At 36.4% G+C, this 26,485-nt stretch overlaps 1 protein-coding gene across 4 annotated transcripts in view; it reads left to right on the plus strand.

The window, feature by feature from the left end:
* UBE3D (ubiquitin protein ligase E3D) overlaps nt 1-26,485 on the plus strand; it is a 170,528-nt gene that overhangs the window by 11,428 nt on the left and 132,615 nt on the right. For all 4 annotated transcript variants that reach the window (XR_013765020.1, XM_079146994.1, XM_079146992.1 and 1 more), the window contains exons 4-5: nt 8,762-8,930; nt 14,607-14,676. Coding sequence is in view for 3 of the 4 variants with exons in the window: in XM_079146994.1 (XP_079003120.1) it covers nt 8,762-8,930; nt 14,607-14,676 (239 nt within the window). In the remaining variant the exon portion in view is untranslated. The remainder of the gene's footprint in view (nt 1-8,761; nt 8,931-14,606; nt 14,677-26,485) is intronic.

Genomic DNA, 26,485 nt, shown 5'->3' on the forward strand with positions numbered 1-26,485 from the left:
GTCTTAAAATGAGAGCCAGTACAATGTCATTTTGAACAAAATCAACCAAAGACCTTGCCAGAAATCACAGAATAGTGGGTTCTTCTCAGGGAGATAAAGGGGACCCATAGGATACTGGCTGAGGCAGGATAGCTGATCTTGGTGGAGGAGCTGGGGCAGGTCCCCGAATCTCCTCTCTTAAGCGATGTGGGATCTCTCTCATCTGTTTAATCCATCACAGTGGTGGGTGAGGGTTTCCACGTGAAGTGAATTTTCTACCTCTGCGAAGCTTGTAAAGCAAGACTTTTGATCTGAGTGATGAGTTCTTTCAGAGCCTTTCTAAAATCCATTTCCTATTTCTTTTGCTTATTAAAACAGCATACAGAGCACAAATTAACCTTTTCTCAGTGATTAGGTTAATCTTGTAACCCGTTCTCCTTGTGATGTGCTGTGATTACCCTACTGAGAAGGAAAGGGCTCTTTTGCTTTTTCCTTTGCATTCCCAGGTCGATTTTTAAAATTATTACTGTTATTTTTGTCTCCTGTCTTCCTCCCATCAGCCTTGTTATTTCCTGTGCACAAACCCTTCCCCTTGAACTTTCAGTTTCTAATTACTTATGGAGTGGAAAGACAAATGAAAATCTTAATTTTTTTAAAATATTTTTTTTAGTTGTCAGTGGACCTTTATTTTATTTTACTTCTATGCCGTGCATCTTTTATATGACCCAGTATATCATGCATGCTAGGTAAGCACTCTACCACTGAGCTACAACCCCAGCCCAAAGGAAAACCTTATTACTATTAAAAGATAGTAACTTGGAATTCTTTGACAAGTTTCCTGAGTCAAGTGTCTGAGATTATGAGTGAATGGATCCTGCATATCTGAAACCTGCTCCTCTTCCAGTGCCCTAGTCTCAGTAATGCCAACCTCTACCTGTGTCCTCAAGGTAGAAACATGGTGGTGTTGTGTTGGGGTCCTCCTTCTTCCCCCATAGTCATCAGCTACAGTGGCTATTTCCTTGGGAACCTTAGTCCACTTTCCTCCATCCCACCGTCTTAGTCAAGGCCACTGTCTCCTCACCTAGTCACACCTGTTGCCAGCTTCTCGTCTGCTTAGCTTTCCTCTACTTTTGTCCTTGTCTGATCCGTTGCCACATGATTGAGTGGTTATTCTAAAATGCAGCTGTCTCCCCTGTTCAGACCCCACCACGCTCCCCTGTTTATTTCAGGATAAATTCCTTACATCTTTAGCATGCCACATTACTTCCTTTATGAATTCATCTCTGGGTACCTCTCCTCCTCACTTCTGCCCTCTTTCACCCTCTTTCCCAAAAAGACACCACTGTGTTTTGCTCAAATTCTGTGCACAGCTCTGGAGATCAGTGTGCTGTCCCAGTTTCTTCATGCTTTTTCTTTACCCTGGCACCTTGTGGAAGCTACTCCCTCTTCTGGATGTACCCATACCCTCTCACCCCCTGGTTAGCCCCTAATTGTACTATAGAATTCAGCTGGCAGGCCTCTTCTACTAGGAGTCTTCCCTGAACCCTGGCTTGCTTTAGATGTTCTCTTAAGGTTTATTTACCCATCTTCACAATTAAACTGTAGGCTTTGGGAGCAGGCAGGGAGAGTCTTTTTGATTTCTGTATCCTTCATTCCCACTACTGACAGTACAGTGTAGGCTAATGGTTAGCAGTACAGACTGAAAAGTCAGACTGAGTTGCGTCTGCCATTTAGTAGCTGTATGACCTTGGACAAGTTACTTAACCACTCTATGCCTCAAATTCCTTATTGAGAAAATGTGGATAACAATAGGCCTTACCTCATAGGGTTGTTGGGAGAATCAAATGATGTTGTTTATAGCAATATCTGGCTCATTGTAAGCATTCAGTGTGTGTTTGCTACTGTGATAATTATTCTTATCATCATCATCATCCTTGGCATCAGGCGTGGTGCCTGGTGAATAGTTTGCTCTCAATAAATTTTTGCTAGGTTGAATTGAATAAACCTTAGTGTGTTTATTTTGGCCTTCCGCCAGCTTTTTTTCCTTGCTTCCTGATTCCTGGCAGCATCCCAGGTAGATGAGAAGGACAAAGTTACTCCTGTGTTTAGGGGAAGTTATAAATGGTACATCCTCAGAATGATTATCTTGAGTGAGAAATGAGGTAGCTTCATATCTACAGAGGAGAGAAGAGCATTTTTGCTCAGATTACCTAAGGGTTGAAATTGCCACAAAGTGTGTGCTTGGTGACAGGCCCACTTTATCCTGAGAATTTCAAGAGATCCCAGTTTACATTGTTGTTCAGCCTCAAATGTTGCCCTCTTCAGTGCATTTCAGACTTTGGTTTAATTCTCAGATGAAGTTTCTGAAACCCTAACTTCTATACAATCATGAGGTGACCTGGAAATTACAGTTAACTTTGATGAATAAGTTAAATTCAGCATGACAGTGTTTCCTGGTGCCACTTAAGGGATATTGTTAGTTCATTATTGGCTAATATTTGTGCTTTACTGGAAAAGGAGGAGGGTTTTGGAGATTCTCACCTACAGTGCCTGCTTTTCCTATCAGGAACTATATTTTCTGTTTTTTTCAATCTGTCTACAATCATGGAGTTGAGAATTAGAAGGGTGTGGAAGCTAACAATGAAGGACAGCATTCACTCTCCCTATCCCTGACTGCTGGGAGGCCGTGAGCCTAGAGGAGGAGCAGGAGGATTGGACCTGGGTTTGAACTTCAGCCTTACCACTTAGGAACCAGGAGGCCTTGTTGGTGTCACCTTAGTATTTGCTAATAAAGCCCATTTTCCAAACTTGTCAGGAGAGTTAAGGAATGTAACATACACAGTAGTAGATGTCTGGCAAGTTTTTTTCAATTGGTTTTATAGACTCCTACCCTGTTTTCTGAATTGTTCTTATTAGCACACTAGCAAATTTTCTAGTTCAGTGTTTCAAACTGTTTTGTTTCAGGACTCTCATTCATATAGTCCGTATGTCTCACAGAAATGAATCACCTTTCTTTTTTTCCCCTCTCTGAGAGGATAAACAGTAGACTTTGCTCTCACTTCATTTAAGTAAGGCTTACCTGAAAGCCTTTTCATACCACCTCTGTGTCTGGCCTGCGTGTGCCTCTTGTGCTGCACAGAAAATCCTTAGTGACTCAAGTCTTTGCTTACATCTCACTCTTAGGCAGCAAGCGCTGGGACTGTACAACGAAAGGCTGTGTTTGTGCTTCCTCTAGGCTCTGCATAGAGCTCTCATGCTGACTGTTGATGTCAACCAGAGAGGTCTTCTCATTTTCCCTTGGTTACCTGTTTTATGTGAGTGATAAGGATAATTCTAGTGGTCCTTAAATAAAATAATGAGGCCAAAGGTGTTTCAAAAGATTTTTTATCTGCTATAATCAAAATCATTGTAAACATTTTTCCCAGGAAGATACTGTGGACTATGTTGACTGACTTGTAGTGGGTGGAGTGAACACCTACCACCAATACTTCTTTTCTTAGAAGTAAGGTACTTTAATTTTCTGGGCCTCAGTCTCTTTGTAAAATGAAAACGCTGGATTAGATAAACTTGACAGAGTCCTATTGGCATGAAACTTTTCTCATTGGTGAACCTAATAAAGTTGTATTTTGGATTTCTGTGAATCATTATTATTTGGATAGTGCAAGGCTAATGTTGGTTCTGTATTTTTTTTAATTTGTTGTCAAGCAAAATATGGAAATAAGATATAGGGACAGTTCAAACAATTAAGATTCATTAATGGCTTTTAACACTTAATACCTGAGCACATGAGATCTGTTAATTAGTGACAACACTTTTTCTTTAGCTAATTTGTTTTAGTTATCTGAAACCAAATAATGTCTTATTTTATTTTTAAAATAAAGTTCTCTAATTAATAGATCAGCAGTTTTTCTATAAAATTTGTTTAAATGTATAGTTTTTGATTATTTTCTTGTTGAAACCAAACAGCTTATAATATCAAGCAACTATAATAAAAATAGTTTGTGAACAGTCTCTGAAATAGACAAGTGGTCATTGTGTTGGAAATTTGTTATGATTTTTAGAAATAAATTCACGTGAGACTTGAATTACATTAGTTAGCACAAGAGATTTTCAGATCCAGCCCTTTTGATTGTCAGACCACTTTGAAAAGAATATTCTCCTGAGGTCTCTGGAACAGTCCAACCTTTTCCACCTGTACCTGCATACTAGGTTTCAGCCCAATGCTTATGAGGGCATTGAAACTTTAGGAGATCAGCCGCATGGGCTTTATGGAAGCAGGAGATGGTGGATTTTCAAACTGCTCGGTTGGTCCACTTGGCACACCAACTATAATTGTAGTCTGAAAATAACTACTGCTGTGAGTACAGTTACTTTTTTAGTGAATGAAAACAAAGCAATTAAGAAGTACAGAACTGGGGGTGTAGCTCAGTGGTAAAGCATATGCTTAGCACACAAGGCCCTGGGTTCAGTCCCCAGCACTGAAAAAATAAGGTGGAGCGCAAACTGGATTATTGACAACATTGTGCAATCTTTTGGAATAAAATTACTGTACTTTTAAAGGTCTAATCATACTATGTAATAATAGTGTTAAAATGTAAAGCTAGCTTTAGAGGACTCATGGCCTACCAGTTGGAGAATGTCACCTGAATTTATCTAAATTCCAATAGCCATATTTTGAGCTTTAGATATTTGATGTTATTCTTTAAATCCTTAATGTTCATTTGGTTTTAATCTATCTACAAAGCCCTGTTACTACCATTGTTATGATCACTGATTAATGACTGATTTTAAAGTTAAAGGACATTTTATTTATATATATATGTATGTATCAAATGTAACATTATTAATAGCATTCATTAAAATTGTGTAAGGTATTTTCTAGAAGGTTATGCTGAAGATGCATTAAAAATAACTAGCAAATTTTATTTTATTATAAACATGTTGTTCATGATAGGTTCTTAAACTCAGAAAAAATTTAAGAAATCATTTCACTTTTTTTCCTTAGCTCCAGCTGGTTTTTACCTAGACTACCTTGGAAAAAAAATGGTATCTATTTTATTTTGAAAGTTCTCTTGGGAAGTAGAAAATATCAAAGTACATTTTGCAGGGTTTTAGATAGATATACTTTCAGTAGAGCTGTGATTAAAATACATCTTTTGTTCTTAAAAGTTTTATGTTTTTTTCAAAACATCAGAAAATTTTTTCTACTGTAAAACCCCTTTTATCTTTGCAATGACTTGCGAATTAGGCACTTTCCTGCTCCTGATGTCTTACATAGGTGGTTAAAGGATGCATTATGACTTTTATTCACTGTGATAAAGGGTCAAGTTAAGTTTGAAATCCCATATTTTCTGTTAATGTGCATTGAGTCTCCCAGGTTTCTATAAAAGGATTTTCATTTCTTTGATCACATATGGGGTTTTCGAGGGTCTGTTTATTGGCCCTGCAAGCAGAATGCCAGGAGACAGAGAGTCTTAAAGATGGAGAAGATCCAGGAGCCTATTCAGGCCTAACTATTTTACTCTTAACGGGCAACTTATTTGCCCTCTTGCTTCTTGGTTAAGATCACACTTTGACTTGTCATTTCCCTTCTTAAAGTACTATACTGCTTCCCACATGTCTGTAAGACTGAGTCCTACCCATTGGCATGGCATGTGGCACCCCAAGTAGTCCACTGCCATCCCGCCTCCCTTCTGTTGCTATTCTGCATTGCTAGTAGAGGGAAGGAGTTTAGTTTTGAAGCCAGGAAGACCTGGGTTAAGATCCTGGCTTCACTCATCACTTCTGATTCTGTGAACTTGTGAAGATTATTTAACACTTCTGAGCCTCACCATTCTCCCTTGTAACAGGGGAATGGTAATTCTTATCTCACAAAATCATGAGCATTAAATACACAGTTCTGTGTATATGTGTGCAGACTCACAAGACTACCGTAGGACGCATTTTTTGCCAACTTGCCAACAGGGCAGCATCAAGAATACCTCTGCTACCAAGTGTCAGCTCACATACAGGAGTCTGTATGTGACAAGACATAGTTCTAGGTACAAAGCACATGATCCACTTCAGGCAGGTGTTGTTGCTGCCTTGGTAGACAGTGCCTCTTGTAAGAACTCTGGCATAATTTCTAGGATTCCACAGAGACTGTATTTAGGGAAGCCTAAAGAATAGTATTCTTATCAGATGTTCATAGCACTTTCACAAATTCTTCCCAGTTCAGATGCAATTTACGAATCAGGGGTCATTTTTACTGTAAGCTGTGTTGCCTAGCAATATATTCAATGCCTACGATCTCACCTGGTTTCCAGGGTAACAGAATTAGGTGGTTAAACCAAAGATCAGATTCTCAAGCAGCAAAGGGAAGGGTTTGTTAATCCTTTCATCCCAGTATGCAACAGACTCAGCCAAGGGCCTCACATATTATAATTATCAAAATATGCTAGTTCATTCCAGCAACAAATAGGAACTATGTTGGACAGTAGGAATATCGTGGTAAGGTAAACAGATGTCGTGCCTGTCTTCACATATTTTCTTCCATGATGCTCTAAATTTTTTCCACTGTCTGTAGAACTCCTATTTATCCTTTAAAGGCCAGCTCGGATGTTACCTCTTCTCTAAAATTCATATGCAATCTACTTTCCTAGCACTTTATGTAAATTATCCTGAATTCAAGTATTGGTTTGGGGTTTCCTGAATCCCCTACATCAAATGCAGATTTTCTGTACATATGAAAATTTATGCTTGAGGAAAGGGCCTAATGCTTTCATCATATTTTCAAAGTAATCTGTACAACCCTTCTCCACCCCCAAAATTTTGGAGTCCCCTTACTCTGTTATGAGCACATCTTGGATGTGGCTTTGTTATTTGCTTATAGGTCCATATTTCCTGTTGGAATGCGAGTACCTTAAGAGAAAGGCCTATATGTATTTAATGCCTGATTCATAGTAGACTCAAGGAAATGTATGTTAAAAGAATTACTTCTTGATATCCTATATATGCTCAGGAGTTTGAAGGATGCCAATGGTGCAGCATTTCCTAATTTGAAAGGGAAAGTTCTTCCTTACATTATACTAAAGTCAGCCTTTCTTGTTCCTACCTCTGTCCTCTAAAGTTAAAAGTTAAATCTCTACCTTCTTTTAAGCTGTAATTGCCCTTCTGTGATACTCATAATTAGTTGGGCGACCAAAGAGAAGGTTAACAATACTCATACATATATATAAACGCACACACACATATGTATATGAATTTAATTTTAAAAGATACAATCACAACTTAAATATTTTAACTTGAAACTTCTTAATAGTCATTAATTTACTAATATTTTATTAAGGGTAGAAACTGCAGAGAACACCCAAACCAGGTAATTAAGATTAATATCATTAATGATAAGTCATGTTGGTATAATATACCCTGTGATATAATGTAATGAGGAAGGCACCTCACCTTTGTGGAATTCTTTCTCCAAACTGTTAACAACTCATACAGAAAGATATTTTGTAGAATACCTTAACCAGTATGCTTTAAATATCTCAAGGTCCTGAAAAATAAAGATTGAGAAACTGTCACAGACCAGAAGAGACCAGGGACATATGATGACTAAACGTAGTATGTTAGTATGGATCAGATCCTGGAGCCAACAAAAAGCACATTAGTGGAAAAAATGGTAAAATCCACATAAAAGTCTGTAGTTTTGACAAATCTATCATGGTTATATAAGATATTAACATTAGAGAAAGCTGGGTGAATTATATGTGGGAGCTATCTGTACTATGTTTGTAATTTTTCTGTAAATCTAAAACTATTTCCCCAAAAAAGTTTATTAGAGTAATAGAAAAAAATCACATAAGAAAGTGCTAGGAGATTTAAAATTTAAGACATGTAAACCAAATTAAAAGGCAGTAATACTGAAAAAATATTTATAATAAATGATAGACAAAGGGATAATAAAATATAGAATATATTTTAAAAATCAACAAGAACATACTATTGGCTTCACTGGAAAGTAACTGATCACAATTCACAGAACACAGTGGCCAATAAATATAAAAACCAGTTGAGTCTCACCAGTATTTTAAGAGTTGCCAATTAAAGCAGGATTGAGAATATTTTTACTTGTGCAAAGACAGGAAAATGATTCAATAAAGAAGAGAATAAGTGAAAAAAATTATAAATTGATAACACCTTTCTAGAAAGGAAGTCAACAAATGGGTGTTGGGCCTAAAAGTATGCATATCATTTGTGCTTATAGTCTTATACTGATAAGATTTTTTTTTCCCAAAGAATAATCAGATATATACATAAATTTTCTAAAGGAAGTATTCATCACAGGATTATTGGTAATAAAGAACTCAAATCTTAAATATCCAATAGCAAGTGAATGATCTAAAAAGTTTTGACATACCTACGGAATAGAATACTATAGTAATTATAAATCATAATATAACTGAATAAAACAAAAGCAAGATACAGTTTATATATCCTCTGATCCCAGACCGCCTGTGTATATGCACAAATCTATCTCTTGAAAGGATGGTAAAGAAATACACCATCATGTTAAAAAAATAGTTACTTTGGGTAGTGAGAAAAGAATGAATTTTGTTTTCTTTATACATCTTTGCTTTTTCGAAATCATCTAGAGTGATTATGTATTACTTTTATAATTGAAGGAAAATTGATATTGCAAGTATGTGGCTAATGAGTTTCTTTCATCTTTCACGCTGATTTAATTAAGAAAATGTTAGTTCCATTTTATACTGTGAAAAATTGTTTTTCCTCTTTCCACCAGGAAGCTCCTCAGGGTTCTCCCACTGCCGAGTGAGAACTGGGGAGCTCTGGTTGGAGAGTGGTGTTGTCATCCTGACCCGTTTGCTAATAAGCCACTTCATCCACAAGAGAATGACTGTTTTATTGGAGACTCTTTCTTCTTGGTGAATTTAAGAAGTGATTTGTGGCAGGTAAGACCTGAACCAGTCCCAGCTGAGATGTGCTTTTTTCTGGAATCATTTTAAATTGGTTAAGTATCTTTCCATAGTCATTCTAACTTAGAGATTAGCTTAAATGCCAGTTTCCCCTATCTTTTCTTAATTCAGAGCTTGTGAAGAAACTGTTCTAAAGGCACAAATCCATTATTTTCAACTGCCTGCGTCCTCTAGCTCTGCTTTATTGATTTAAGAAGAGCCTTGTGGAAAAAAAAAAAAAAAAAGAACAGCTTTATGTAAATGAACACACAGAGGCTGGAGGAGCTGGAGAAGAGGACTTCTTTATGCACAGATTTAGGAGGACTACTATTTTACAAACCAAATACCCTACTTTCTTGTTTTTAGGACAACATTTCATAATCTGTGTGCATTTTAATCTCAATAGTCTGATTTAAATTAGAAGAGTACCAGGATATGTTCCTTACAATTAGATCCAGGTATTTTACTGTGTGTATACCCATAGTCTAGACTTCCGCTGATGTTATAAAAGCAGACCCCATCAAGGAAAAAGAGGGAAATGAAAGAGCTGGGGAATGAAAATAAGGCTCATGCTGCAGTGTCTAAGTTGGTGCTTGACAGCATGATGTTAGAGGATGCTTGCTAAATAATTTGCTTTAGGAAGAAGGCAGTTTCCTCTCACTGCAGAAAATAAGTGGTTTACTTTATTTTTAAAGGAAATCAATGGCATTGATTTGGCCCTTGTTAGGAATCATCCCCCAATAGCCAGTCAATACAGATGTGATTTAAAAAGTAAAGAAAATCATTGCCAGAGAATCTTCATCTCAACATCTGATTACTGGTAGGAACAAACACATTGTATTTTAAATTTCACTAACTCATTTAATTTTTGTAATCAGACCTGACCTCCTTCAGGAAAAGTAAAGGTAAACCTGGCGATTTCTTGCTTCCTTTTTTTTTTTTTTTTTTTTTTTAATTTTTTTTTTATTCTTACAGACTGCGTTTTGATTCATTGTACACAAATGGGGTATACTGGCTTTAGGAGCTCTGTTCCTCAGCACCCAGACAACTCTCACATTGTAAATTACTTTATAGAACTATTTTGAAGGAGATTAAGGAAGTTTGTCAAATATCCAGAGTAAGTTGTTGTCAGTTATGAGCAATTAAATGTCTCGTGCCTCACCACAAAAATAAATCCCTCTATCTAAATAAGGTTCACTTTAAATTGAAGCGCTTTAGTATTCTGTATTTTTAAAAGATAAATGGTAAGAAGTTAATATAAATGTTATAGTTACATTTAAGATGATTCTATTAAATTTATGTTTTAGTCTGAATCTATATACTTCCTTATTTTACATGTTTTCCATTTTTATGAGTAAACTATACATCTTAAAAATATTTGGAAGATGTGAGTGGCAAGAGAGTGGAGAAAGATTAAATAAGAGAAGTCATGTTTTCCTTTTAGATACTCTTTATTCTCTGCTGAGATATATTCTTCACATTCTCATCAGTTATATGATGCCCCTTGTAAGTATTTCTCTTCATTGTAAACAGCTATCTTATACATTAAAGTAAGATTATTCATATTTAGACATTACAGTTTTTTTTTATCAAGGAGACTGGGAAATTACTATCATGACAAGCTGCAGTTGACAAGATTGTTTTCAAGTTGGTCTAGATGGAAGTTTCACTTTAATTGCATATTGTAGCAGTTGAAAGAGTGTGCCTGTGACCAAAATAGTAACATAAATTTAGAGAGACTGCTTAAACAGTGCTCTCAAGGCTCCTGTGGGAACAAGGCTGCTCTGTGCTATTGAAAACCTATTTCTCATATCACCCAGTCTAGCCATCTAGCGGGGTTTTGAAATGTCACATGGTGATACAGCATCCTAATGGTATCTCTTGGGAAACATTTTTTTGGTGAGACAATATCAAGGGTCCTTAGAAATTGAAACAACACAAAGGAAAATAAAAACGAGGACAGGAGGCTAATCCACCTCTCTGAGCAGCACTGCCATCTCTCAGATATATTGATTTAATTAGTCCCCAACAATGTCTTTCTTTGAGGTTTGCTCTGTAGAGTTCCCACACTGTTAGACTGCTTCATTACACAACTTGCTTTATTATTTCCTTGAAGCACAGATCAAGAAAAATGCATTACAAAGCAGAGATTCTCTTTAAGCAAAATTAACGTGCTAGAATATCTTAATTAAAAAGATCTGATTTTAAAAACAGCACATAGAGCCCAACATTATTTCGTTCCTCCAGTACCCTCTGGGAGTTTACAGAATCTTCTTTGTGCCTCCATCAGTGTGGCAGTATGTGCTTGTTTTCAAACGATTTCTGCTGAAGATTCCCCATTCCTATAATTTATCTGTCATCTCTTGTTTATTTTCCCCATGTACTAACATACTGTCAATTTTGTGTGTTGGAATAGAATGATAAAGATGGCACCTCAACTTTTTATACAATTCGTATTATTAAAAACTCTAAAAATATAAGCCAGTGTGTAGTAGTTCATGCCTGCAGTCACAGCCACAAGGGAGGCTGAGGCAAGAGGATCTCTTAAGTCCAGGAGTTCAAGGCCAGGCTGGGCAACATAGTGAGATGCCATCTCAAAAAAAAAAAAAAAAAAAGACTTAGAAGTATAGCCAGACTTATAACTTCATTCTATTTAATAAAGAAAAAGCAACATTGAACTTTGATTATACTATTACTGGTATGTATGACCAATAACTTAATCTTTTATTCTTTCTTGAGGTACTTAATAATAATTTATTGGTTTTGGTAATTTGTTTTATTAAATTCATAAGTGAATCTTTTTTTTTCTTAGAAAAATGTATTGTTGAAGTTTATAAACATTCACAGGAATAAAAAGAATCAGTACACCAATCATCTTGATTTAAAAAAGTGTTCTTTTTCTTTTGCTAAAGTGTTTTTAAAGCAAAACTCAGTATTATGTGGTTTCATCCTATATGTTTTAGGCTGTATGTCTAAAAATGTGAATTTTTAAAATATAATCATAATGTCATTATTATACATGATAATAATAAATGAAATAGTATACAGCCCTAACAAAATTTCCTAATTGCTTTAAAAGTATGTTTTACTATAGGTTTATTTAAATGAAGATCCATTAATTTGGTTGTTTGAGGTAATTTGCTTTTTGTTGATCAGATTTTTTTTTATACGTGTGGTACTAGGTATTGAATCCAGAAGCCCTCTACCACTGAGCCATACCCCCAGCCCTTTTTATTTTGTTTTGAGACAGGATCTTGCTAAATTGTGAAGGCTGGCCTCAAACTTGCAATCCTCCTGCCTCAGCCTTTCAAATTACTGGGATTACCGGGATTATAGGGATTTCAGGCATGAGCTACCACACCTAGCTAGTTGTTGATCAGATTTTAAAATCCTGATCACCCAAGTCCAATAAGTATAGAATCTTATTTTAAAAACAAACACACAAAGAACCAAACGTTTTTCCTGCTTACTTGAAAGGCAGTGAGAAATGTTGTGTGAGAACAATTATAGATGAAATGCATAATTAAGCATCTGACGGTTTTCTTCTTTGAATAGAAAAATTCTTCACAGACTTTGCTGTACCAATACTCAATATTAGGTTTTAGTAAATCTCTTACTTTTTGATAAGATTTAATGAGTGTGGTCAAATTCCATTTGTACAAAATAACATCCTTTAAAAATTATTTTGAACATCTCTTTGGAACTATATAGATAGATCTTACTGTAGATGTGCCCCATTTGTGGACAGTGAATCAAAATGTAGTCTGTAAGAATAAAAAAAAAAAAAAAAAAAAAAAAAGGAAGCATGAAACCGCTAGTTCTACCTTTACAATTGAGCATACTGGCTTTAGGAACTCTCTTCCTGAACCTGAGCGAACTGGTACCTTCCTTTGTTTCTGTGTCTGTTCCCTCCGTTGGGAATGACTTCATCCAGTCACCCACCTTAGCCACACTCTGCTTCTACTATGTGTAATATGCTGATGCAAGGATGTCAGTGCAGTGGCCAGAGATGGTACTGTCTGTGGGCCCCACTTGGTGTACCTTGATGAATGCTTGAGACAGGTGTGAGCTGATTTAAGGAGTTCATATTTGCTCATTTCCTCAGCAGAGACTTTTAGAGAAAGACTGGAGAATCTATACAAATCCTATGACTAGTTCCAGGGAAAAATAGAATATGTTTTTGTATTATTGAAGATTTCTTCAGTGTATGAAAGCATTCATCTCAGTAGTCCGTGATATGGAGAAGAACTGTGGGGCACATTTTTACTGTAACAAGAATTTGAAGCTGGGTAAAAGACTAAGTCAGACAGAAAGACCCCAGTATAAGTTGTGCAACTGCTTTTGACTATTTGACTAACTAAAGTAAGAGATATATTTTTACATCAATATCTGATCGTACATACATTCATACATACACACACACACACATGTACATATGCGCTATACAAACACACTGCAAGTAAAAATTTCTTGAAGTACTACCTACCTAATGTTTGAAGCAGTCATATTTCCTATTCAATTTTTATTAAAAGGCAAGCAATAACACATGGATTCCATAGGTTGATTCCCACTAATGGTGTATGACCTGTAGTCTGGAAAACATGTAGCACAGTGCTTAAAAGCGTAAGTTTTATTATCTGGATTTAAGCATAAGCTGTATTGGTTATTAGCAGCTTGTCTATGAAACTACATTTAAATGTGCATATTATGTAATATGTCAGGAAATATTTATACCAAGGGCAATTACTTGTACTCAAATTTATACTGATTCACTAACTTATTCCATTATGTTATCCCACATTAGAGAGTCACTGCTTTCTCACTTCATCCTGCACTCTGTTCTGCAGTTTTCCAGGTGGGATAACCTTGTGTCCAGAGTTGTAGAACTCTTTTTCCCTGCCAACTTCTTCATGGCATCTGCCATGTTGCAACATATCTGGGTGGGAGAGATGTTGTATGGCTTTAACAGAGCTATTACTATGGATTTGAAAAGGAGCATTCTTTATTTACTAATTAGGTGAATGCAAGCTAATTAACATTGTTCTACATAATGAACTTGAATTTTTGAAGTTTAAAAAGTTTTGAAGTCTAAGAATGCTTCAGGAATTTGTCTTAATAACACTCTCCATCCCTCTGGTTATACTGCATATCTAAAATGGAAAAAAATATAATTATGTGAACAAGTTAGATAATTTTAGCCTCTAAATTATGGGATGCAATAAATTATAGGTTATTTACACATAAATTACCCTGGTTTAGGAGTCAAAACAATATGAGTTCAAGTTCTCATACTTCTGTATTCTGTATGCATTAGTTAGGGCAAGTCATTAACCCTCTCTGCCTTTGTTGCCCACCATCTGCCTGTTTCAAATTATGGCTATTTGGAAATAGATTTTAGAAATGTAAAGTGCTTCTCGTTCAGATTATTTGGCCACATTTGGATTATCAAGAAGTGGCTAGGTTTGAAAAAGTCAATCTGTGCATTCTATCTTAAGGCAAAAAATTATCTCTGTGCGTGTAAATTATGCACACAAGCTAAATGTATTCCCAGTATTTAGTAGAGGGCAGAATAAAATGTAAAGTTCAATGTATACTCTGGGGACTATGTTAAAATTATATATTCCTTTTAAGGAAAGCTGAATGACATTTAAATGACATTTTTCTGTTCTACAGGAACCAAAAGCAAATACCAAAGTAATTTGTAAGCGTTGCAAGGTAATGTTGGGAGAGATCATGTCATCAGGTAAGAATTTCATAAACAAGAAGCCAAAATGATTGCCTTCTTATTTAATAGCCAGAAGGAGATTTTATAGCAAATACATAGGAAAGATACATGAATAATATATTTTATAGAATTGATACTTTTTAAAATAGAAAAGAATTAACATATCATCCAATATGCCAAGAAGTTTGTACATTTTGCATGTGTAGTATTGGCATTGAGGAGTTGGGTCATTTTCGATGGTTCATATCTTCTTTGTAGTATAAAACAATAGTACAAAGTTTGTACTTGGGTCTGTCTTAAAGAAATTGGAGCCTTTTCCTCAGTACAACCCTTCAGTTAGAAGAGTTGGTGCCTGGAGATGGAGAAGTTTCTTTTCTTGGCTGCCATCTGCCTCAGGGCTATATTTTGGGGCTGGAGGTGGGAGAGGACATATTGAAATTGAAGAAAACACATTCTGAGTTTTATACTTTGTTCCTTATTCTTTTTCCCAATGGTGTTAATTATATTTTATGTAAACTCTATGTTATACTACTTTAAAATAAAATAATGAAAATCCCGATAATTAAAATGCTGTTTAAAGATATCGTTTAAAATGTCTAGAGAGCTACAACATGCTGTGTTAGCTTTGAGAGTGATGAATAATCACTTTTAATATAATTAATTAGAAGATATAATTTAATCGAAGCTATTGTACTTAAAGGAAAGCAGATGGTGGTATATTTTGTTTGTTTAAATCATCAGCGTCTTTTAAGTAGTTACTTGTTCAGAGTGAGCAGAAAAGGAAGAATGAATAGTAATAAAGAATGCTATCCTCAAAATCATTTTTGGAAAATGAAAACAAGCCCCACAAGCAACTCCTTAGAAAATTTAAGGTTTTCCATTGAATGTTTTCAATAAAATGAATTGATTTTTAAATTATTTTCTTTCCTTGAGACCCAGTTAAAATGACTATTTAGGAATACAAAAATATATATCTACAAAGACAAAGAGAAATATAGCGGGATGATAGTAATATAAACAGACTGTTTAGGAGCATGCTTGGCAGCTTCTGGACTAAAAGGACTCACAGAGTGCCCCACTAGTGGAGGGATGGAAGGGAGAGAGACAGCATCACTGAGTAACTTTACAACAATAAGGATGAAGTTTCCAGAAGGGGAAAAGTAGTTAGTGTATAATTTATTAGAAATTAGGAAAGCATGGAATTTCTTAACAGTAGAGCTGAAAGATAGAAGACAATCAAGCAGTGTCTTCCTAATTTTGAAAAAAAAGAAATTTCACCCTATTATTCTCTACACATTCAAATCATCAGTCAGATGTGAAGATAATAAATAGGTGTTTGGAAATAATAAGATTTCAAAACATAGACCTCAAAGATATATTTTCCTTAGGAATCTATGATAGGATAAATATCTCACAAAAATTAGGAATTCAACCTAGAAAGAGATGACATGAGTTCGGGGAAATAGGTTATCCAAAATAGGAGAACAAAGTAAGAAAGGGCCAGAGCGAAAGGTGGACCACAGAAAAACAGCCCAATTGAAGCAAGGAGAGAGAAGAGAGGCTTGTAATAAAGATTTTTTCCATTACAAAGTAAAATTGTCCACATGTAATAAAAAAAAATGTTGATAATATTGAGATAAGCCATTTCATTACATGGGAAGAATTACCTAGAGGGTGCTTAGAAAACTAAACAAATGAAAAAAAGAAGCAATTATTCACTACAGGAAGAACACAAGGTAGCATAAGAAAAGAAACCTCTCCATGGTATCATTTTAGTCATAATAATGTAAACATTGGATATTCATTTAACCAAACATTATGATGTAATTCATAAATATATGAGAACAACAGAATATATGAGTGTGTATGGGGTGGTTTAAGAGAATTACTTCCATGTCGACTTAAAATCAATAGAACTCCACTTCCCAAAATGGCGGTGGTAAGAGGATGGATAAATCTGTACCACAAAGAGCAAGTACAAAACCAAACAACTTAAACAGATTATTCAATATCAATATTATGTCCCCAACTTGGGCAGGAAAATTCTACAAATGTATTGTTTACAGATGTTGAATTGAATTCAGGGTAGGTGACAGAGAAAGTAGAAATTTAAGGGGGATAGTTAGAACCAAGAGTCATAGATGGGCCAAGATAATAACTTCTTCATACAAGTTGAACTGACTACTGAACTCTACATACAATAGATGCAAGGGAGTATTTATTGTTTGTATTTTCAATAAGAATTGAAAACTTAGACCTGTGAATTTGCTGCGCCTTTGATTGCATTCCTTAATCCACAAGCTGGGCAATAGAAAACACTTTTTTTAAGACACCTTAGTGGTAGTGTGTACTCTAGAAAGCCAAACTAAACAAAATAAAACTGAGCAGTGACATTAGCAGTTATAAATTATGAGTACGGGGGAACATATTCCACAGTAAGTCCAGGCCAGTTAATTGACCACTAAATCACTAAACCAACAACTCTCAGAGGAACAGAACAAAATCCAGAGTTGCTACAACATATTACATACATTTTCTTGCTTCTGTCAAAAAATTATGAGAAATACAAACAAAAGAATGATTCATACTGAAGGACCAAAAAAGGATTCCATAGACAAGAGCTGAGTTAGTACAAATGTTGGATTTAGCAGACTAATATGCTGAAGTAGCTATATAAATATGGTAAAAGAATTTAAAAAGTCTTTAAATAGACAAATAGCAAATATCAATAAATTAGAAACTTCAAAGAAAAAGCAAATTGGTAATTTAAGAATTGAAATATGTAGTAACTGAAACCAAAATTCACTAGACGGTCTAAATCACAGATTTGAGATAACAGAAGATAAAAAATCATCTCACTCCTTCCCCTTTGTCCTGTTGCCTTTAAAAATGAATGCAGGACTGGGATTGAGGCTCAGTGGTAGAGCACTTGCCTAGCACACATGAGGCATTGGGTTCAGTCCTCACCACATCAAAACTAAATAAAGGGGATTCAAGATGGCAGACTAGAGGGTGGCTGCGTTTCGTGTTGCTCCAGGACTCAGGACTCAAGAAGAGGAGATATAGAGAGACTTGGGACCAACTCAAAGCAGCCGGGTGAGTCTCTCCCGTTGGGGAGGTGTCCCGGACGGGGCGGTAGCCCCAAACGCAGGGATCTTTGTGAAGTAGAGCTGCCCGGCGAGACGCCCATCCCCCCGCTGGAGCAGTGAACGCAGACAACTGGGAGCATCGGAGAGGAGGCCGCTCAGCACAGCGCTGGGACTCAGCGCAACCCACCTGGGCTCTGGGAGGCTGCCCAAAGGAGAGGGTGTGCGGTGAGCTGTTTGGACTGAAAGCGACCACCCCTGAACACAGGGGGCTGCCCAGAGGAGAAGGAGAAGCACGGGCTCGGCATGTGGCTTGGACTTGGAGCAGCTGCGCCAGGGCTCCGGGCGGCATTCTGGAGAAGCAGTGTGGTGAGTGGTTTGGACTCAGAGCAAGCGCTCCTAAACACAGGGGGGTTGTCTGGAGAAGGAGGAGGAGCGCGGCGGGGTGCTTGGGCTCGAAGTGACTGCACCAGGGCTACGGGTGGCAGTTGGGACGAGGAGGTGCACGGTGAGTTCCTGGAACTCGTGACGAACACACCAGATCTCTGGGTGACTGCCTGGTGGAGAAGGAGGTGCGCGGTGGGTCACTTCGACTTAGAGTGACCGCATGGAACACCAGGCGGCTGCCGGAGGAAAAGGCGTGTGGTGGGTCACTGGGACTCGGAGCGACTGTAAGGGACTCCAGGTGGCTGCTCAGAGGAGGGGCTGCATAGCCAGGCGATTAGGTGCAGAGTAGGGTCCCAGGGCCTAGGCGGCTTCTTGGTAGAAGAGCCGCACAGACAAACTGAGGGGGGGAGCGAAGGCTCCAGGACTGCAGGCAGCTTCTCTGAGGAGAGGCAGCCTAAGGAGATTCGTCTACGAATGGCGAGGCTTCCAGGCCCAGGAGGTAGGTCCGGGTCCCAGGGAACATTGCAGAAGAAGGCTGCCCAGCCCAGGCGGTAGTTGTGAATTGAACGGCACCTCTAGGAGGGGAACTGACCAGCGAGACCTCCCCACCGGGTGAGTCCTCCCTGCCGGGTGAGGTTCTCCCACAAGGACTGTAAAACCAGAGACACAGGCCCAAACTGGCCTTGCATCAGCCCACATCCTACTTCCCCTTTGGATGATCATTCGTCAGCAAGTGAAGGTACCTCTGCCCACTAGCAGGGAATATACCCCACCAGAAGGCCACCACCCCTAGGGAGTCAGCTTCCTTGTGGAGCACCGCATTATCAACTTCCTCCAAGACTTCAGGCTACTGAAGGCTAAGAGGGGATATACTAGAAATCTTCAGGGACATTATAAGTCAATAGAGGAAATCTGCAATATCACAGCAGTCAACTGATACCTGAACAATATGAGAAAACAAGGAAAGAAAATGCTGCAAACAAATCTAGATGTTACATCAATGAAATCCAATGACAGCATGGCAGAAGAAATGACAGAAAGGGAGTTCAGAATGTACATAATTAAAATGATCAGGGAAGCAAATGACGAGATGCAAGAACAAATGCAGGCACTGAATGATCGCACCAATCGACAATTAAAAGAGCAAATACAGGAAGCAAAAGATCATTTCAATAAAGAGTTAGAGATATTGAAAAAAAAACAAACAGAAATCCTTGAAATGAAGGAAACAATAAACCCAATTAAGAACTCCATAGAAAGCATAACCAATAGGATAGAACACCTGGAAGACAGAACCTCAGATATGGAAGACAAAATATTTAACCTTGAAAACAAAGTGGACCAAACAGAGAAGATGGTAAGAAATCATGAACAGAATCTACAAGAACTATGGGATATCATGAAAAGGCCAAATTTAAGAATAATTGGGATTGAGGAAGGCTTAGAGAAACAGACCAAAGGAATGAACAATCTATTCAATGAAATAATATCAGAAAATTTCCCAAATCTGAAAAATGAAATGGAAGACCAAGTACAAGAGGCTTATAGGACTCCAAATATACAAAATTACAACAGACCCACACCAAGGCACATTATAATGAAAATACCTAACATACAAAATAAAGACAGAATTTTAAAGGCTGCAAGAGAGAGGAATCAAATTACATTCAGGGGAAACCAATACGGATATCAGCAGATTTGTCAATCCAGACCCTAAAAGCTAGAAGGGCCTGGAACAACATTTTTCAAGCCCTGAAAGAAAATGGATGCCAACCAAGAATCTTATACCCAGCAAAACTTACCTTCAAATTTGACGATGAAATAAAATCCTTCCATGATAAACAAAAGCTAAAAGAATTTATAAAAAGAAAGCCAGCATTACAGAACATTCTCAGCAAAATATTCCAAGAGGAAGAGATGAAAAACAAAGAAGCAAATCAGCAATGGGAGGAACTATCCTAAAGGAATTGTCAAATAAAGGAAGAAACAAGTCGTATCAAAATAAATAAATAAATAAATAAAATGAACCAAATGACCGGGAATACTAATCATATCTCAATAATAACCCTGAATATTAATGGCCTGAACTCATCAATCAAAAGACATAGACTGGCAGATTGGATCAAAAAGAAAGATCCAACAATATGTTGCCTGCAAGAGACTCACCTCGTAGAAAGAGATACCCATAGACTAAAGGTGAAAGGATGGGGAAAAACATACCATGCACATGGACTCAGCAAAAAAGCTGGGGTATCCATCCTCATTTCAGATAATGTGGACTTCAAGTCAAAGTTAGTCAGAAGGGACAAAGAAGGACATTACATATTGCTTAAGGGAAGCATAAATCAGCAAGACATAACAATCATAAACATCTATGCCCCAAACAATGGCTCATCCATGTATGTCAAACAAATCCTTCTCAATTTCAGAAACCAAATAGACCATAACACAATAATACTAGGTGATTTTAACACGCCTCTCTCACCACTGGACAGATCTTCCAGACAAAAATTGAACAAAGAAACCATAGATCTCAATAACACAATCAATAATTTAGACTTAACGGACATTTATAGAATATACCATCCAACCAAGAGCGAATACACTTTCTTCTCAGCAGCACATGGATCCTTCTCTAAAATGGACCATATATTATGCCACAAAGGTAACGTAAGCAAATACAAGAAGATAGAGACACTACCTTGTATTCTATCAGATCATAATGGATTGAAATTAGAAATAAATGAAAGAGTAAAAAACAGAAACTACTCCAACACCTGGAGATTAAACAATATGCTATTACATGATGAATGGATAACAGAAGATATTAGGAAGGAAATTAAAAAATTCTTAGAGGTAAATGAGAACAAAGAAACATCATATCAAAATCTTTGGGACACTATGAAAGCAGTACTTAGAGGAAAATTTATTTCATGGAGCGCATTCAATAAAAGAAGTAAAAATCAACAAATAAACGACCTAACACTACAGCTCAAAGCCCTAGAAAAAAAAGAACAGACCAACACCAAAAGAAGTAGAAGACAGGAAATAGTTAAACTCAGAGCTGAAATCAACGAAATTGAAACAAAAGAAACAATACAAAAAATTGACAAAATAAATAGTTGGTTCTTTGAAAAAATAAACAAAATTGATAAACCCTTAGCCACACTAACAAAGAGAAGACGAGAGAAAACCCAAATCACTAAAATTCGGAATGAACAAGGAAATATCACAACAGACATGATTGAAATACAAAACATAATTAGAAGCTATTTTGAAAATCTATACTCCAACAAAATAGAAAATTTCGAAGACATCAACAGGTTTCTAGAGACATATGAATTGCCTAAATTGAACGAGGAGGACATACACAATTTAAATAGACCAATTTCAAGTAATGAAGTAGAAGAGGTCATCAAAAGCCTACCAACAAAGAAAAGTCCAGGACCAGATGGGTTCTCAGCCGAGTTCTAAAAAACCTTTAAAGAAGAGCTCATTCCAGTACTTCTCAAAGTATTCCATGAAATAGAAGAGGTGGGAACCCTCCCAAACTCATTCTATGAAGCCAAAATCACCCTGATACCCAAACCAGACAGAGACACATCGAGGAAAGAAAATTTCAGACCAATATCATTAATGAACGTCAACGCATAAATTCTCAACAAAATTTAGCAAATCGCATACAAAAATATATTAAAAAGATAGTGCACACGATCAAGTGGGTTTTATCCCAGGGATGCAAGGTTGGTTCAACCGTCGGAAATCAATAAATGTAATTCACCATATCAATAGACTTAAAGTCAAGAATCACATGATTATTTCAATAGATGCAGAAAAAGCATTTGATAAAATACAGCACCCCTTCATGCTCAAAACACTAGAAAAAATAGGGATAGTGGGAACATTCCTTAACATTATAAAGGCCATCTATGCTAAGCCCATGGAAAATATCATTCTAAATGGTGAAAAACTGAAAGCATTCCCCCTAAAAACTGGAACAAGGCAGGGATGCCCTCTTTCACCACTTCTATTCAACATCGTACTTGAAATGCTAGCCAGAGCAATTAGACAGACCAAGGAAATTAAAGGAATACGAATAGGAAAAGAAGAACTCAAACTATCCCTATTTGCTGATGATATGATTATATACCTAGAGGAACCAGGAAATTCCACCAGAAAACATTTAGAACTCATAAGTGAATTCAGTAAAGTAGCAGGTTACAAGATCAATGCTCATAAATCCAATGCATTTTTACACATAAGTGATGAATCTTCAGAAAGAGAAATTAGGAAAACTACCCCATTCACAATAGCATTGAAAAAAATAAAATACTTGGGAATCAATCTCACAAAAGAGGTGAAAGACCTCTACAATGACAACTACAGAACACTAAAGAAAGAAATTAAAGAAAGTCTTAGAAGATGGAAAGATCTCCCGTGTTCTTGGATAGGCAGAATTAATATTGTCAAAATGGCCATACTACCAAAAGTGCTATACAGATTCAATGCAATTCCCATTAAAATCCCAATGATGTATCTTACAGAAATAGAGCAAGCAATTATGAAATTCATCTGAAAGAATAAGAAACCCAGAATAGCTAAAGCAATCCTTCGCAGGAAAAATGAAGCAGGGGGTATCGCAATACCCGAACTTCAACTTTATTACAAAGCAATAGTAACAAAGACAGCATGTTATTGGTACCAAAATAGACAGGTAGATCAATGGTACAGAATAGAGGACACGGACACAAACTCAAATAAATACAACTTTCTAATACTAGACAAAGGTGCCAAAAATATGCAATGGAGAAAAGATAGCCTCTTCAACAAATGGTGCTGGGAGAATTGGAAATCCATATGCAACAGAATGAAACTAAACCCATATCTCTCACCCTGCACAAAACTCAACTCAAAATGGATTAAGGACCTTGGAATCAGACCAGAGACTCTGCAGATTATAGAAGAAAAAGTAGGTCCAGATCTTCAACATGTCGACCTAGGACCAGACTTCCTCAACAGGACTCCCAAAGCACAAGAAATAAAAGCAAGAATCAATAACTGGGATAGATTCAAACTAAAAAGCTTTCTCTCAGCAAAGGAAACTATCAGCAATGTGAAGAAAGAGCCTACAGAGTGGGAGAATATCTTTGCCAATCATACTTCAGATAGAGCACTAATCTCCAGAATCTATAAAGAACTCAAAAAACTCTACATGAAGAATACAAATAATCCAATCGACAAATGGGCTAAGGAAATGAACAGACACTTCACAGAAGAAGATGTATAAGCAATCAGCAAACATATGAAAAAATGTTCAACATCTCTAGTAATAAGAGAAATGCAAATCAAAACCACTGTAAGATTCCATCTCACCCCAATTAGAATGGCGATTATCAAAAATACAAGCAACAGGTGTTGGCGAGGATGTGGGGAGAAAGGTACACTCATACACTGCTGGTGGGGCTGCAAATTAATGCAGCTACTCTGGAAAGCAGTGTGGAGATTCCTTAGAAAACTTGGAATGGAACCACCATTTGACCCAGCTATCCCACTCCTTGGTCTATACCCAAAGGACTTAAAATCAGCATACTACAGAGATACAGCCACATCAATGTTCATAGCTGCTCAATTCACAATAGCCAGACTATGGAACCAACCTAGATGCCCTTCAATTGATGAGTGGATAAAGAAACTGTGGTGTATATATATATATATATATATATATATATATATATATATATATATATATATATATAATATGGAATATTACTCAGCCATGAAGAATGATAAAATTATGGCATTTGCAGGCAAATGGATGAAATTGGAGACCATCATGCTAAGTGAGATAAGCCAATCTCAAAAAACTAAAGGACGAATGATCTCGCTGATAAGTGGATGATGACACATAAGGGGGAGGGTGGGGGGAGTTAGTGTTAGGGTTAGGGTTAGGGAGGGCGACAAGAATGGAGGAAGAAAGGACTGTTAAGAGGGAAAAGAAGGGTGGGAGGGGTGGGGGGGAGGGAAAAAAATAATAGAATGAATCAAACAACATTACCATATGTAAATTTATGATTATACAAATGTTATGCCTTTAACCCATGTACAAACAAAGAACATGTATCCCATTTGTTTACAATAAAAAACTAAATAAAATAAAAATTTTATTATTTTAAAAATTCTCCCCAAAATTATTGAACTCGTAGATTAATATTAATTAACCAGTACAGAGGAAAAATTCTGAAGTAAAATGAACCAAACCTTAGATTGTTGGACAATATTAAGTGTTGCAACAAATGTATAAGTGGATCTCAGAAGATGAGGAGAATAAAAAAGTGTCAGAAAAAAAAATGTAGAAAAAACTGTCTGAAATCTTAGCAAATCTGGTGAAAAATAATACCTTTGGATCAAGAATTTCAGTGAACTCCAAGCAGTAAAACCTTTGAAAGTTAATGAGGAATAGAGAATCTTGAAAGTATGACAAGAGCAAAATAAAACATCATAAATAGGGATTTCAAGTTAAGTTGAATTTCTCCTAAAAATGATGACTTCCGAAACACATCAAAATAAGTATGCAAAGTGCTGGGGTAAAAAAGACCTGCCAACCAATGATACTGTATCCAGCAAAAATGTCTTAAAAATAAAGACAAAATAGGGACTGGAGTTGTAGTTCAATGGTAGAGCACTTGCCTCACATATGTGAGGCACTGAGTTTTATCCTCAAGCACCTCATCAAAATAAATAAATAGCAAATAAAGGTATTGTATTCATCTACAAAAAAAGGGCAAAATAAAGATGTGCCTGGATAAATACATGAAATAACGTTTTACAACCAGACATGCTCTAAATACACCTTAAAGAAAATTCTTCAGGCTGAAGCAAAAGATACCAGAGGGTAACTGGAATACCCAGGAAAGAAAAAGAGGAGGGGAAATAGAATATATATGGATAAATTACCCCAAAAGCAGAATCAAAAGAGGTACACATAAAATTCAAGTCACATTTTCCCTGAAATTTGCCTGTTCTCTAAAATTAGAATTTCTGTTTTGATTGCTTTGAGAAGGAAGGACAGAAATGAAAAACTACACAAGATAGGAAACTTAATGAGAGATTGTCTCTACAAACACAGGAGATTCTAAAGGCCATACCCTCACAGTGAGGTGAGTCAGAAGGGGAACAGTCCTGTAGAATTACAAATAGATAACAATTCTTGGGGATTTAGGGAATTTCAAGTTTAAATTCAGTGTGTTCTGATATAACAGCAGGTACTTGGCAATATCAAATGCAGATCACCTCTGGAGGGAAATACTTTCACTGTTAAAATAATACTATTCTCACAAATAACTTTTCAAGTATGGTATTCAGCATATAACCAAAGGTAAAAATATGCGTACATGTTAATCAGACTTCCATCAGTGAAAACTAACCAAAATACCAGACAATGTATCAGGTTTTTTTGCTGGAATGATCATAAATAAAATATAAAATAATACTGCTTAGTATATTTAACAGTGTAAAAGACAGATTTGAAGATAGCTCAATGAAAAAGCAAACAATAACAGTAAGTCTCTGAAGAGAAGCCACAATGGAATTTCTAAAAACATGCAGTATTATAATTGATACTAAAAATTCAGAGACTGGTTTAATAGCAGAGCAGGTACAACTTAAAGAATTAATGGACAGAAGATAGGTGAAATTCTACCCTCCAAAAAGAGGAAAGTAATAGGATACAGGCAAAATTTGAACAGTTGAGGGTTTTGCCAAAGTGAAAAACAATCTACAGATTCAAGAGGCACAATGAATTTCAATTCAGCAAGGCCCAAGTAAGAAATGAAAGAAATCTATACCTAGACACATCAGAGTAATACTAGAGAATGAAAAGCCAAGAGGAAATCTTAAAAGCAACCAAAGAAAAATGACAGATAACCTTCAAACAAGCAGCAGTAATGGAAATTCAAAGACAGTGGAATGATATTGTCAATGTGCACAAAGCAATAACTGTTGACCTAGGACTTTATATCAAATGAAAGTATCCTTCAACAAAGAAGGCAAAGATAAATATGTTTTCTGACAAACAAAAATGGATAATTTGCCACAAGTGACTTCTTGGTAAGAAAAATTCTATCTGTAGTCAGGTAGAAGAAAATGTCCTCAGATAAATTCAAGAAGTATTGGTAAAGAAAGTAGTTAATATATGGAGGACATGAAATGAATATTAACTTTATAAAACAACAACAATAATATATATAAGATTAAAATCATGGATTTAAGTTATAAATTGACAACACCTAGGCCAAATGAGGTCACTTTGTAATGTTTAAAGGTTCTCTTCTTTCTCCAATAACACGACTTCAAAA

This window comes from Sciurus vulgaris (genome assembly GCF_902686455.1).
Source record: "Sciurus vulgaris genome assembly, chromosome: 7".
Classification (NCBI taxonomy): domain Eukaryota; kingdom Metazoa; phylum Chordata; class Mammalia; order Rodentia; family Sciuridae; genus Sciurus; species Sciurus vulgaris.